The sequence below is a fragment of the Taudactylus pleione genome, unplaced genomic scaffold (genome assembly GCF_031769625.1).
Source record: "Taudactylus pleione unplaced genomic scaffold, aTauple2 ptg000336l, whole genome shotgun sequence".
Lineage (NCBI taxonomy): Eukaryota > Metazoa > Chordata > Amphibia > Anura > Myobatrachidae > Taudactylus > Taudactylus pleione.
This window is the reverse complement of record NW_028284737.1, coordinates 3871035-3886989: the sequence shown is the minus strand read 5'-3', so window position 1 is coordinate 3886989 and position 15955 is coordinate 3871035. Positions and strand designations below refer to the sequence as shown.

The 15955-nt window shown below is 42.0% G+C and overlaps 1 protein-coding gene across 1 annotated transcript in view; it reads left to right on the top strand.

Annotated features, from left to right (window-relative positions):
- AP3B1 (adaptor related protein complex 3 subunit beta 1) overlaps window positions 1-15955 on the top strand; it is a 249412-nt gene that overhangs the window by 167177 nt on the left and 66280 nt on the right. The window contains exons 21-22 of the mRNA XM_088443910.1: window positions 2908-2983; window positions 4882-4991. Of these exons, the coding sequence (XP_088300036.1) occupies window positions 2908-2983; window positions 4882-4991 (186 nt within the window). The remainder of the gene's footprint in view (window positions 1-2907; window positions 2984-4881; window positions 4992-15955) is intronic.

The following is a 15955-nucleotide window of genomic DNA, read 5'->3' as shown; positions in this document are numbered from 1 at the left end:
CTCTTTCACTGATTACTGGCTCAGCTCTGGCATCATAGGAAACGTATACTATTGGTGACTTGTATATGTCATCACTTATTGTTACCGACTTCTTTTAGGAGACCTAGTACACTCGTTGTGATCTTCAGCTGGTCTGCACTTGATGTACAAGTTGTAGATCGGTGAGGTTTCATACAGGGATTTCCACTATTCCGGGAAATCCTCAACTCGTTGGCACATCAGCAACTTGTAGATGGGGAATACGAATCTGTGCTGCATTGTAAGCTGGAGGCTGCCTGACCTAATCAACTGAGTTCTATTGTTCATGCAACTCAATGGATGGGGGTACATGCAGTACATTAAATGGGTTGGGTATGGGTTGTCGACATTCGGGATCCCGGCTGTTAGAATCCTAACTCCAGCATCCCAGGGTTAGGATACTGACACCTGTCTGTAAGTAGCCTAACCCTCCCTCCCCCCAATACCTATACCTAACCCCCCTTCCCCCTCTAATGCCTAAACCAAACCCTTCCCCCCAGTGCCTAAACCTAACCCCCCTTCCCCCTCTAATGCCTAAACCAAACCCTTCCCCCCCCAATGCCTAAACCTAACCCTCCCCTTCTACTGCCTAACCCCATTATTTACTGTCGGGATGTTGATGCAGGGATTCTGACGGGTGTCAGGTTTCCGGCGTCTGCATTCTGAGCGCCGGCATCTTGACAGCCAGGATTTCAACTACCTCTGCATCAAATAGTCCAAATGCATGTACTATTTTTCCTCCATATTTCTTATTTACTGGGGTGTTAGAAAGAGATTTTATGTAACCGTATTAGGCTGTTGATTAGTTACTTTATAGATCCGTTGTGTTCCTCACTTCCCTTGTCAGCTGGAAAAGTAGTGCGGTCTTCTCTTTAATTCAATTATTTATTTATTTTCTTTTTAAATTTGAATTCAGTCATGACAATACATTTGGTCTTTCCACAATTTATTTTTTAAATGAAATAAAAAAGGCTCCAAATGAAAACTCTTATGTGCCTTGGCATTGCAAAGGTATGAAGACTATAATTAAACCATTTCCCTTCCAGAGCAAACAAAATCCCATTTACATTAATCCCGTACCATGCATCATCATGTCTAGTAAGGTTCAGTAGACACATGAGAGTTAAATTCCAGCCATAAAATGGTTTAGCTGGAAATAATGCACTTTCTTTGATGGGTCTGATGATTATACACCCATAATCTGTATACTACAATGTGTTCAACATTACTGCCTGCTCTACATCAAAACCAATAAACGTGTGACTGAGTAGCTTTAAGCAGGTGCTACTGTAATGGTTCCATGATTGGAGCATGCCCTTAAGCAGAGCATGTACTATATTGTGATACAATGTGTTTTATTCGCTTCTAATTTATACAGAAGTATGAACAAATTAAATCTTCCAATGCCGGATACTGTAGATCTCTCTGCCACCGGATGTGTAGTTTCACAGCAGGTGGAAGGACGCATGTTGAATGCCTCTGCTGTAGATCATCCATGGAGAATTGGGAAATTGTCCTTGGCTGTTTCTATTAAGCATCTGAACCTTCATGTTACATCCCCAGGAAAATGTCTTCACATTGGGAACTTAGGGGTTTAGTAAACAGTTTTGACTGCTATATTTATAAGTGCAATAACAAATATTGAACAAACCTTTTCAAATGCTGTTGTGTAGTAATTATACCATTTAGTCCTAACTCCTCTGACAGCAGCACACCGCTATGGGGCGGGATAGATGTGTAGCCTGATCCACAGATGTAGCCCATTCCATAACAGTACAGCAAGTGATGGTGATCTCCCTTCTCCACATTACACTGATCCCTTCTTTTCTCCACATTACACTGCTCCCATCCCTTCTCCACGTTACACTGCTCCCTTCTTTTCTTCACGCTACACTGCTCCCTTCTTTTCTCCACGTGACACTGCTCCCTTCTTTTCTCCACGTGACACTGCTCCCTTCTTTTCTCCACGTTACACTGATCCCTTCTTTTCTCCACGTTACACTGCTCCCTTCCCTTCTCCACGTTACTGCTCCCTTCCCTTCTCCACGTTACACTGCTCCCTTCCCTTCCCCACGTCACACTGCTCCCTTCCTTTCCCCACGTCACACTGCTCCCTTCCTTTCTCCACGTCACACTGCTCCCTTCCTTTCTCCACGTCACACTGCTCCCTTCCTTTCTCCACGTCACACTGCTCCCTTCCTTTCTCCACGTCACACTGCTCCCTTCCTTTCTCCACGTCACACTGCTCCCTTCCTTTCTCCACGTCACACTGCTCCCTTCCTTTCTCCACGTCACACTGCTCCCTTCCCTTCCTCCACGTCACACTGCTCCCTTCCCTTCCTCCACGTCACACTGCTCCCTTCCCTTCCTCCACGTCACACTGCTCCCTTCCCTTCCTCCACGTCACACTGCTCCCTTCCCTTCCTCCACGTCACACTGCTCCCTTCCCTTCCTCCACGTCACACTGCTCCCTTCCCTTCCTCCACGTCACACTGCTCCCTTCCTTTCTCCACGTCACACTGCTCCCTTCCTTTCTCCACGTCACACTGCTCCCTTCCTTTCTCCACATTGCCAGAAAAGTAGTGTATTCCATATTCTTTGTATAGACTAGCCATCTACTTTTTCTTTTTGATCCTGCAAATACCTTTCTGTGTAATTTATGGTCACTGGGTTTCCAGCATTACACATCTTCTATTGAAGTCTTTGAGTGACAGTTAGGAGCAGATTGGTTGGTACTTTATCTCTCACAATTCTATCTTTCTCCAAGCTCCCCTTGGTTACCTAAAATAGCTGTTTGCTGGGCAAACATAGAACAATGATTGTGAAATTTAGACACATTTGCACACGTTTGTATTATGAATTCTACTGACACATTATTTCTTCTAACAGAAAACTGAAAAGAAACCCGCTCAGGGCAAGGCACCTACTATACATAAGGACATCTCCCTACTAGACCTAGATAACTGTAAGTAATGTTGATAACTATTCTGCTGATTGCTGGCATTTCTAATGCTGTATATTTGTAACCTATATTTTAACGATCTTCCAACATTCCTGATTCAAAAATAAAAACCTTGAGACCGGGTCCTGTAGCTGTCCTGTTACTGTCATACAAACCTGACATCGTCCATGATACTGTAGCTGTCCTGTTACACTGTCATACAAACCTGACATCGTCCATGATACTGTAGCTGTCCTGTTACACTGTCATGACACCGTCCATGATACTGTAGCCGTCCTGTTACACTGTCATACAAACCTGACATCGTCCATGATACTGTAGCCGTCCTGTTACACTGTCATACAAACCTGACATCGTCCATGATACTGTAGCTGTCCTGTTACACTGTCATACAAACCGGACCTCGTCCATGGCCCTTTCCCTGTGTTGCTTCATAGAGACAACTGTTAGGAACACAGCTCAGAATATGTCCCAAAAATGGGACTGACATATAATTAGTGCTGGGCTTAATCTTTATTTATCTGATATGAGAGTATCACCCTCTGTACCAATTGTGATGAAAATTATGTTTTAAACTTTTATTCCATTTTTAAATATATTGCTAAATTACACTAACACCATGTACATGTATAGACTTTGGTATACTGTTGCTAGCAGTGTCAGGTTGTTTATTAGACAAGTAGGATATCAGAGATTGGGTCATGTGGATTAGATGTGTTTATCTGACTTGCATATTTATTTATTACCAGTTATTTATATAGCGCACACATATTCCGCAGCGCTTTACAGAGCATATTATATTAGATTATCCCTATGTTGGGTGAGAATTACTGCATATAAACATTCTCACCTTGTATTTTGTGAAGCATTAGCGACCCGCCACCACTTCACATGGGAACAAATTTGAATTTACTGCAATAGTCTTTTTTTTAACCGAGGTGTTATAAGATTGCCTTGTATGTAGATGGCATTATTAGTTTTTCCTCCTGACATCAACACAAAAAGATTGTTTTCACGTGACAGTCCATGCGCAAAACAGTTTCTACTTAGGTCAACTTCAGCCACATTAAGGCCGGTATCCAATTAGCTGCGAAACATATTAAGAACGGAAAACCAGGGTTTTTTCCAACGATTTTCGGGTCTTTTTTTTTTTTTTGTGGTATTCAATTAAACCCCATTTTTTACGTTCGAAAATGTTCTGTTTTTCTAACAAAAACACATAGGTCCGCGACTTTTAGTGGATTCTATGTATTATCACTGCCGTGATCGGAAGAAAAATGGCTTCTTATCACGGATTTGGTTTCGCCTGCCTGAGGCAGATGAAACAAAATCTCCAATAAGTGCCGGCATCGGGGCTAATTGGATAGCCCAGAGCGAGGTAATTAGCCACGGTAATTTACCGTGCCTAATTGGATACCCGCCTAAGTGTCTGTCCCTGTGCTTTATTTATTGACCTGCGAAAGCACACTCTTACTGGGAATTGGACTCATTTGAAATGAAAGAATAGTTTTTAACATGAAATAGGAACGGAAAAAAAATGTAAAAACTGACATTTTGTATAAACAGGGCTTAGATCAATTTTTCTATTCTATAGAAGAGTGAAAACTGCATCAAAATCCATCCAGTGGTTCACGAGATTAGCCCGAACAAGCACAGACGCCTTCCAGAGACTTTATTTTATACTATGTATAGATAGATAGATAGATAGATAGATTATGAGGGTTAGAATGTATGTCATGTATTATGCTTCATATACTGCGTAGTGCACATGTCCCATTCCTATGTATTTGTATAGATATAGATCTATGTTTGTATACAAACTTTTTTTAATAACATTACTTTTGCATCCATACATATTAACATTAATATGGAATTACTATCTTTATTTTTCTCTCTTGCAGTTAATAGTTTGCCATCTCCTGTAGCTGTTCCCAAACCTGCAATCCTTTCTCCTAGTTTAATAGGAGATCTGCAAGGTTTATCCCTCTCTACCTCATCACCAGTAATAAATGTAAGTGATCTGTTTTTATTCTGATTTCATTGTGTATTGGGAGACTGAAACAGTATCTGTAGAATATATATGTCTAGCTGATGTACCTGGTTTCACCCGGGTAGACCTTACATATTTACTGTTTACATTTCCATCTCACCACTCCAGTAACACATTAATCCTTCACCTCTATATTAATATATCACTGCTATAGTAAGACATTACCCCCCTCATTTGTGTACTAACACATTCCATTCCCTCACCTCTGTCGTAACACATTACTTCGCTCACCCCTGTAGTAACACATTCATTTGATATTCCCCTCCGTACCTGTGTAGTAACACATTTCCTTCCCTCACCTGTGTAGTAACACATTTCCTTCCCTCACCTGTGTAGTAACACATTCTCTTCCCTCACCTGTGTAGTAACACATTTCCTTCCCTCACCTGTGTAGTAACACATTTCCTTCCCTCACCTGTGTAGTAACACATTCCCTTCCCTCACCTGTGTAGTAACACATTCCCTTCCCTCACCTGTGTAGTAACACATTTCCTTCCCTCACCTGTGTAGTAACACATTTCCTTCCCTCACCTGTGTAGTAACACATTTCCTTCCCTCACCTGTGTAGTAACACATTTCCTTCCCTCACCTGTGTAGTAACACATTCCCTTCCCTCACCTGTGTAGTAACACATTCCCTTCCCTCACCTGTGTAGTAACACATTCCCTTCCCTCACCTGTGTAGTAACACATTCCCTTCCCCCTCACAATTCATATAGGGGAGCCACACCAACTGCCAGTGATGTTTGGCAGCTCTTGGGTTACAGTTGGTGTTTGAATTCTGAATTGTAATGAAGCCATTATGAGTCAGTCAGGCAGAACATTGCACAGGGGGAGGAAACATTTTAGCCCTTTTCACCCCCTTAGGAGTTGAATTTCAAAAAATCTCTTCTTAGTCATGGAAGGAATATACTCCCCAATTTTTGTGTTTCTAGGTCCAGGGTTGGACTGAGCATTGATTAGTCAGTCAGTTAGGACATTTTGCTATATATGTGTAGATATATAGACTAGCTGATGTACCCAGTTTCTCCTGGGTAGACCTTAGATACAGTATTTACTGTTTCCATTTTCATCTCGCCACTCCAGTAACATATTAATCCTTCACCTCTATAGTAATATGCAACCACTCCCTCACTGCTATAATTGGACATTAACCCTCCCTCACCTGTGTACTAACACATTCCACTCCCTTACCTTTATAGTAACACATTTCCCTCCCTTGTCCATGTTGTAACACATTCAACATTCCCCTCTCACCTGTGTAGAAACACAATCCCTTCCTCACACCTGTATTAACATATTACCCTCCCTCACCTCTGTTGTAACACATTATCCCCGCTCACCCCTGTAGTAACACATTACCCTCCCTCACCCATTTTGTAATCCATTCCCTTCCCTTACCCCGTAGTAACACATTTAACATTCCCCTTCCTCACCTGTGTAGTAACACACTCCCCTCCTTCACATGTGTAGTAACCCATTCCCCTCCCATACCTGTGTAATAACACATTCCCTTCCCTCACCTCTATAGTAAAACATTCCCCTTCCTCATCTGTATTATTACAGAATGTAAAAAGAAACCCGCACCAGGTTCAATATGGTATTAATACATACAGATGTCCAGTCTGCAGCTTAAGGGGCAAATTCAATTAGGTACGAGTTTACCAAAACTCTAGCCCATGCTGGGTTTTTCTCGCAGGTGCAAGATTTTTGCTGTTCAATTGGGTGAGTCATTTTATTTATTTATTTTGAGCTCTCAAATTTTTTTTAAGCGATCCAGATCACTTCCAATTTTTCTTAAAATCCAAATGTTTAAGGAAAAATTGTCAGCAGTTACTCTAGAATCCTTTGGGCAGCCCCACAATGACTAATTCAGCAATTGGAAGTTTCCAATTAATTTATTTAGTCCTTAATTACTCACCACCCGCAGCGCTGTCCTCCTCCAGTTCTCTTATCCAGCATCACAGACAGCTTCCATGTACCAGCTGGGCACAGGACAGGTACTACCTCTAACCCTGCACCCACTCCCCGCATACATTGCCGCCGCTAATCTTCTGGCGGCAGTGTATGCCGCCGCAAGGTTATCCCTGTCCTGTGGGATTTTGCTTGCAAGAAATCCTGCAACCAATTTTTTAAATTGGGCACCATGGGTATCCGGAACACACACAACCGCGGTAATCCAAATTAATTGTGAGGAATCAGTGGTCTCAGGCACAGTTCTACAAATAGCTGCCCATGGTACATTGTGAATATAAATTTGCTTTGCCTCAATTTGGATAAGGAATTTTAGTTGCCTGAATTTACACTGTATAGGAGTATACTTTTTTTTGTTTTTGTTTTTTTTTTGCTTTTCCTTGTACCCGCTTATTGTTTTCGTTCCAGTCCATGGTTGCAAAACATAATTAACAGGATTACACCACATCATGTAGTAGATTGCGATCTTCCCATGCTGTGGGGATTTATGCACGTTTCCCCCTGTTTTTAAAGTGACAATAATTTTAAAGAGTAACCAAGCTGGTTTAGCCTTTTAAATGATTGTTACTTATAAAAGTAAGGGAAGACTTGCATAAATTCATACATTTAGCCCCATATCTTACATTGTAATTGGCTGAATCTGTGAAATGATGATATTTAGGTTAGCTGGTGTCACGCAGTGCTTAAAATTGTTGTGTACTCTGATATTTGACAAACACTGCTGTGCATTACTTATGTAAGCCTCATTATTATTGTATAGCAAGGGATCCATAAGTAGCTATTTGCATACTGTAAGAAATAGCTGTGAAATCAAAAATTATATCTTAACTTTTTTTTTTTTTTACTTTTTTTCCCTTCAGTGAGAGAGAAAATGAATTTAACTGTAGGGCACATGCTGAACTAACACTAAGAAATTAATTTATTACCAGGCGAAGGAGAGCTTGGAGTAAGAATAGATGAGTATATGACCCTAATATCAGAGAAATGTAGCAGCCACTTATCCCAGAATATGTCAGACAGTCTATTATTCAAATCATTCAGCGCTGTAATTGCATACAGCTTTTATAAAGCCTATCAATAAAGCCTATTCCTCCAAATTCCTAGCCGCTGCACATTATTGAAAGTATACTTTGTTCCTCTGTTTCATCCACTTGGTCCATAAATGAAGATTAATAATAGAGTATAGTATCACAATACCATTTTTCTACATTCCCTTGTGACCCTGGGTCCACATGAGAGACCCACACTCTTATAGAAATGCACAAATTGTAGGCACATCTTGGCGTGATTGGGTTTATTATAATGAAATAGAAAATATGTTTGTGTTCATTTTAATTTTAATCATATCATGCGTCAGTGAATCAGTTACTGTATTACACGGGCAATTTGATGACTATAGAAGCCGTGCTTATGGCACGAGAGCAGCCTTAGAATTTATAAGAGCAAAATTTGGGGCTGTATGCAGCTAACCACATTGGAGAGCGCAGTGTGGCTGTATGCTGCTATTACTGCATTATTTTTCACCTAGTGTGTTCAGTGTCTGCCGTTCTACAAGACTTGATTTTCAGACATTCACAAGTATGGGCCATGTACAGTCGTATTGAACTCAGTCGCTTCTCCATTTGCGGCTGAAGCGGTTTAACTGGAAGTTAATGGGGCATTCACACATAGGCAAAGTTCAGAGACGTAGTGTCAACAAAGTTGCAGGGTTGTGTGTACGGGCTGGTGCAAGCGCACACTGGTGATGAGCGCTATGAAGCCAAGTGTAGGTATAGTGGCAGTTTGATCGCTGAGATGTGTGCATTCTCCCGTGTGTAGAGTTGTTCACATTTATAGTGTTCCTACTAGACCGCGGGCAGGGACTCTCTGCGCCCGTGTACTCCAGAAACAGGGGTGTGGATGACCGGGAAGGCCACACCCCCAACTTAGTCACTGCTGCTTTTCCCACACTCTGGACACTGTGGTCTGCGGGTGGGGAAGGCGCAGGGCAGGCTGTTTTAGCAGTTATGCTTCATTTAGTTTTGGGAACATTTATGGACAAATTGCGTTCAACTTTGCATAACACCAGTATTGAATTGATGAATCACAATCCGATATTTGTTGAGGATTTTCTATCTTTCTTGCGGGTAGCACGGTTGGTGTAATGGTTAGCATTACTGCTTTACAGCACTTAGTTCGATTCCCACTACGGCCCTAACGGTGTGGAATTTGTATATTCTCCCCGTGCTTGCATGGGTTTCCTCCCATACTCCAAAAATATGCTGGTAGGTTAACTGGCTCTGACAAAAATGAACCCTAGTGTGTATGTGCATGTATATGTGGTAGTGAATATAGTCATTTGTAAGCTGCGACTGATGTGAATGTCCATATGTTCTCTGTAAAGCACTTGCGGAATGTGTGCACTATATAAATAACTGGTAATTAAATATATACTTGTCTCTTGTGACTTATGCTGTGAAAGGATTATGGTTGTAAGTATAATACTATAGTACTCTGCAATAAGTAATATTAGGGACATTTAGTTGCAGTAACTGATTCACAGCAGTTCATTGTTACTGCATACCACTAAGCCTGCCACATGTGACGGGTCTTATTCTTGTGTGTGTTATCCTGTGACTGGAAATGTCACACAACATTTTACTTCTGCTATGTAGGATTTTCTTGCAATTCTCCCTCTTGTGTGCTGGTGTTTCTGGAGACTTTTTAGTGACTGGCTAAAGCTGCCTACGAATGGCAATAGTAACAGTGACTCCCAACAGCCCGTGCAAAGATTCTAATTAAAACACTACAGATGGGAATGCAAAATAATACATTTTATTTGGGAAAAAAGTAGTATTATAGAACATTTTGTAACTACAATTGTACACAGCAGTCTAAACCTGTATTTCCATTGTTCTCTTCCTTGGAGTGTGTTCTCAGTTCTCGTGTAGATACTGTGCCCAAGTCCTGCTACGTCGCAGGTATTGACAGGCTGTACCCTGCAGACAGTAAGGTGTTAGTGATAACACCACTTTCTCCGTAACATTTTTGTAAAAGGATTCAATGGCCTATTTATCAAACTAATTTCCCCTTAATAATCATTCAGAAATAGAAGATTCTGCACAATTTAAGGAAATAGCCTATTGAACAACGCCTGAACATATTTCCTGCATTAGGCAAACTAATGCTGCAATCCTCCATTTTTTTTCAGACTGTGTTCTGGCCCAAGTTAACTAGCGTGACGTTAGCCACTGTAGCCTTTTACGCTACATTTTTGCTTAAGACATCTATTCGGCTCACTTCAGGTAGCTGCGGGCATCTAGGAATGGAAGTCTTTTGTGATATGAATTATTTATTGAGTAAAATCCCAGGTAAATGATAAATAGGAACCTCAGCTCCACAGTTTTGTCATAACGCTTATATATAGGTTAGTGTGTGTTGGAGCTATTTATATAGATCTGTGGAGATAGCTGTATACTATGTGTCTGACCTATACGTATACCAACAGTTGCTGTGTGGAACTTTCAAAATCAAAGTATAAAGAAAAAGTGAATTCTCTTTCGTGCTGCACCATAACGATTCTGGCAAATGTCTATATATGGATATAGGAAAGGTTATCGCACGAGGAGCGCTAACTGCAGACTAATTATCTGGCCAGTTATAGCACTGTCAATAAGTGTTAGGACCAAAATATGTTGCTCATAGTTTTGCAAGGTAAGATCTCCCGCCTCACATTTGCAGCAGCAATCAGACATGACATGGGACATATTCAGTGACCCCTCTCCTTTTCCAGCGCTATCATTCAGAGAAAGGAGCTGGCCCCAGGCAGACACAAGGCTCATTTCAATTTTAACAATGGTAATTAAAGGTTAATTCACTGCGTCGGGATTAACAAGGAAAATACAAATGATGGGCAAGCAGCTGCCATTATGATACAACTTTAGAACAATACAATTAGTGTGAATTTGACAAAGGAAAGAAAAGCTAATAGTAATGAGCGGCATTATTCCATGCTTAATTGTGCTGCAGAGAGGCTCTCGGCGTTCTGTGTGCTCCAGTCGCAGCCGGGGGAGATGCATTACTTCCTTACAGTGTTTCTGCTGTCCACTATTCTTACTGTCATACACTTATCTGAGTCATGTAACATAATCAAAGACTTTGGTTTCTATGATGTTTAGCTTTATGGAAGTATCTGCCATAGAGAGGAAGTGAATAACTACTACAGGTTGAGTCTCCCATATCCAAATATTCCGAAATACGGAATATTTTTAACATGACTGAGATAGTGAAACCTTTACTTTTTAATTGTTCACTGTACACAAACTTTGTTTAAGGCACAAATTTATTAAAAATAAAGTATAAACTGACCTATAGGCTGTGTGTATAAGGTGTATATGAAACATAAATGAATTTCATGTATGTACACAAAGTTTGTTTGAGCTATTGGTGAGCGGGTTTGGATTTCTGAAATCCGAAACCCCCCCGAACCCCCCCCGATCTGAGGCCGATCCGAGTCAGGCTCGACTTTTCCCGCCTGACTTGGATCTGAAATCGAGGCAAAACTTCATCATCCCGCCTTCCGGGTCTTGCGGGTTTTGGATCCTATATAAGGTACCCGCGTCAGCGCCATTTTCTCACTCGGCTGTGGACAGTGAAGAGGGAGGGTGGGAGTTAGGGCTGGCTGGGCTGTGTAGTGTTGTGCTGCGCTGTGCTGCTGTTGTCCATAGGGGCTGGCTGGACTGTGTAGTGCAGTCAGTTCTCCATAGGGGCTGTGTCCACTCCAAAGTCCTGTGCAGTGTCCCAGTCCTAAAGGGGTGCTGTAGTGTTGTCCAGGGGTTGCTCTGTCCATCAGGGGTGCTCCCCCCAAGTGCAAAAAAATATATATTTTTTCTGTGTTTGTGAATTGTGTGCACTGTGGCTGCACGTGCATCAACAAAGGAGCAGTGCCAAGCATGCGCCTGGGTCCCATTAGTAAAGGGCCGGCTGGCTTGTCCGTTAAAGGGTGCTGTAACCCCCAAAGTACACTCCAAAAAAAAAAAATATATATTTTCTGTGTTTGTGAATTGTGTGCGCAGTAGCAGCACGTGCATCAGCAAAGTAGTGCCAAACGTGCGCCTGTGTCCCATAAGTAAAGGGCCGGCTGGCTTGTCCGTTAAAGGGTGCTGTAACCCCCAAAGGGCACTCCAAACAAAATAAAAAAATATTTTCTGTGTTTGTGAATTGTGTGCTCTGTGGCCGCACGTGCATCAACAAAGGAGCAGCGCCAAGCATGCGCCTGGGTCCCATTAGTAAAGGGCCGGCTGGCTTGTCCGTTAAAGGGTGCTGTAACCCCCAAAGGGCACTCCAAACAAAATAAAAAAATATTTTCTGTGTTTGTGAATTGTGTGCACTGTGGCTGCACGTGCATCAACAAAGGAGCAGCGCCAAGTGTGCGCCTGTGTCCCATAAGTAAAGGGCCGGCTGGCTCATTTCTTAAAGGGTGGTGTAACCCACAAAGTGCAATAGTGTCCAACAAAAATAAAAAATTATTTTCTGTGTTTGTGTGCGCCTTAGCCGCACGTATATATCAATACAACATAAATGGAGGACCAAACTTTCTCCGATAAATATAAAATAGGGAAAGATCAAGAACCACTTCCTCCTAGTGCTGTTGCTGCTGCTGGGAGTTGTCCATCATCCCAGAGAGGAAGTAGGAACACCACTAGTTTTACTAAACAATTGACCCTCCAACAGTCCCTAGCGAGGAGGATGAAGTACGACAGCAGTCATCCTGAAGCAAAACTTATAACTGAGGCCTTGACTGCTATGTTGGTGTTAGACGTGCGTCCGGTATCCGCCATTAGTGCAGTGGGATTTAGACAATTGATGGAGGTAGTGTGTCCCCGGTTCCAAATCCCATCTAGATTCCACCTGTATCCTCAAAGCAGCAGCGACAAGCGTGCGTCTGTCTGTCAAAGGGTGGTGTAACCCCCAAAGTGCGCTCCACAAAAACTAAAAAATTCTTTTTTTCTGTCTTTGTGAAATGTGTGGGCTGTAGCCGCACCTGCATCCTCAAAGCAGCAGCGACATGCGTGTGTCTGTCTGTTAAAGGATTACATCGGTGACAGTATCCAAGTAGACATGTCAGACAGTCTGTACATGTACTGGCAGGAAAAAGAGGCAATTTGGAGGCCCCTGTACAAACTGGCTCTATTTTACCTGAGTTGCCCCCCCTCCAGTGTGTACTACGAAAGAGTGTTTAGTGCAGCCGGGAACCTTGTCAGCAAAAGGCGTAGGAGGTTGCTTCCAGAAAATGTGGAGAAGATGATGTTCATAAAAATGAATTATCAACTCTTCCAAGGGAGACCAGCCTCCAGAACGTACAGAGCGACCTGTGGTGGTGGATTCCAGCGGGGACGAGTTAATAGTCTGTGAGGATGAGGATGTACACAACACTGAAGAGGGTGAGGAATCAGTGGATGAGGACGACATTTTGCCTCCGTAGAGCCAGTTTGTGCAAGGACAAATTAATTGCCAGCTTGTTTTGTGGAGGCCCAAACGAACCAATCATTTCAGCCACAGTCGTGTGGCAGACCCTGGCGTTGAAATGATTGGTTTGTTAAAGTGTGCATGTCCTGTTTATACAACATAAGGGTGGGTGGGAGGGCCCAAGGACAATTCCATCTTGCACCACTTTTTTTTTCTTTGCATTATGTACTGTTTGGGGCCTAGTTTTTCAAACTGCCATCCTGTCTGCCACTGCAGTGCCACAACTAGATAGGCCACGTGTTTGTGCCGCCCACTCGTGTCGCTTAGCATAGCCTTTTGGACATAAAAACATTAGTGTGAGGTGTTCAGAATAGACTGGAAATGAGTGGAAATTAATGTTATTGAGGTTAATAATAGCATAGGAGCAGATAAACCAACACATTCTGTGGTTTTAGCTGTTTTTATTCTTTTAAAAAAAAAAAAAATACAGATCCAAAACACAAAACCCAGAACCCAAAACACGGAAGGGTGGTTTTGGCAAAACCAATCCAGATCCAAAACACGAAGAAAGATCCAGATCCAAAACCAAAACACTAAAAAGTGGCCGGTGCACACCCCTAGTTTGAGCCACAGAATTATTGAAAATATTGTATAAAGTTACTTGCAGGCTGTGTGTATAAGGTGTATATAACACATAAATGCATTCTGTGTTTAGATTTGGGCCCTATTCCTAAGACATTTCATTATGATATGCAAATATTCCAAAATACGGAATATTCCAATATCCAAAATACCCTTGGTCCCAAGCATTTTGGATTTGGGAGACTCAACCCGTATAATCAAGTCTCCGAGACATTGTGTACTTTGTAATTTGAACCTTGACTTGGATAATGCCAGAATAAAGTTTTGGGAACTAGCAAAGATTTGGAACTAAAATGTGGTCAGATTAGGACTGAGGGCTCACTTGTCCGATCTTCAATCTCAGAACTCATGTTTGGATCTATGGTAACAGTAGATTAAAATTGAATGCATCACTCAGTGGCTGAATGGCTGCATGTTGACACAGTAGTTAGCATTGTTGATTGTCACCACAAAGGTCACAAACCAACTAGAACCTATCTTTGTGGAGTGTATATATTCTGCCAGCGTTTACATAGGTTTCCTCCGGGTGCTCTGGTTTTCCACTCAAAACCATTCTGGTAGATCAATTTGCTTCTGACAGAATTGACCTGTGTGCACACACTAGCGCATGTGTTTGTGTGCGAGTTTTCATTGTTTTTGTGGGTATTCATTTTTTTTTTGGTCTTTGTGTGCTTTTGTTTGTCTGATTTTTTTCTGGTGTTTTCTTGTGTGTTTTATTTGCGTGTATATGTGGTAGGGAGTTTAGATTAAGCTTCATTGCAGCAGAGTCGGATGTGAATGATTAAATTGACTTTGTAAAGTGCTGCGTAATAGCATTGGCGCTATATTAATTAAAGGTTATCGAAATAAATGAAATGAGAGTACATTTGCCATTCCAAGTTCTGTGCTGTGGGACTGTCAGGGTGGGGGGGAGAATTGGGGGGGGGGGTGTCAGGGTTTAATTATTTAAAACACAAAACATTTGAGTGGATATCATCATTGCTAGCATGTATACTAGTGCTGATTTCTAACTGCACTGCTTGTGAAGCCCACTTATTCCCAGCCATGATATCACAGCATGTTTGCTCCATGGGATGCTCTCTGCCAGGGAATTCCCTGAAAGAAATCAGTCTTGGCACTACAGTAGGTCTGGTCACCAGGATGTCTTCTCACCCCAGAATCATTGTAGATGGGTAGTGGGAGATCATTGCACTTAGTCTAAGGTGTCTGATATAGGATGTCATACTGTAGCTGCAGAACATCAATTAAATTGTCTGTTACTCTATTGTTGTACGTGTCTACATCTTATTGTATTAGTATTGTGTATCAATTTCTTTTTACACACAGTCTTAGTGGTGTTAAGTTTCTTTACAGTTGTACAAATGTGCTTTCCAATCTTGTGATGTCTTTTTTGTGTTAATATGGATATGTCACTACGTTAAGGCCGGCAGGAGGCCTCACAGTAGTCTAATTGCAGTTACAGAAAACTGAAATCTAGTTGGTGCAAAAACAACAACTAGCTACTTGCGCTAATAAAACAGGTGTGTAATTAAAACAATTCAAGCTGCTAGTCCAAATAGATCAGTACCACATGCAGTTACAGTAGTTGGGTCACTATGGGACATGTCGGAAGATGACTATGGGTCTGATTCACTACGGATCGCTATTGCGATCGCAGCTGCGATTAGGCACGCAGACCTGCTGCGAAAATATGCTAATGAGTGCGATCACAAATTCCATTGCACAGCCTGCATAGAGACACCCACTACCGCTATCTCACATCCGTAATAACAGTCCTGCGTATACATTGGGAACCTTCGAGTAACATCGCCCCCTCACTCACAATTACACCAGGTCTGACCTTCCTCAGAAATTGCTAACCTC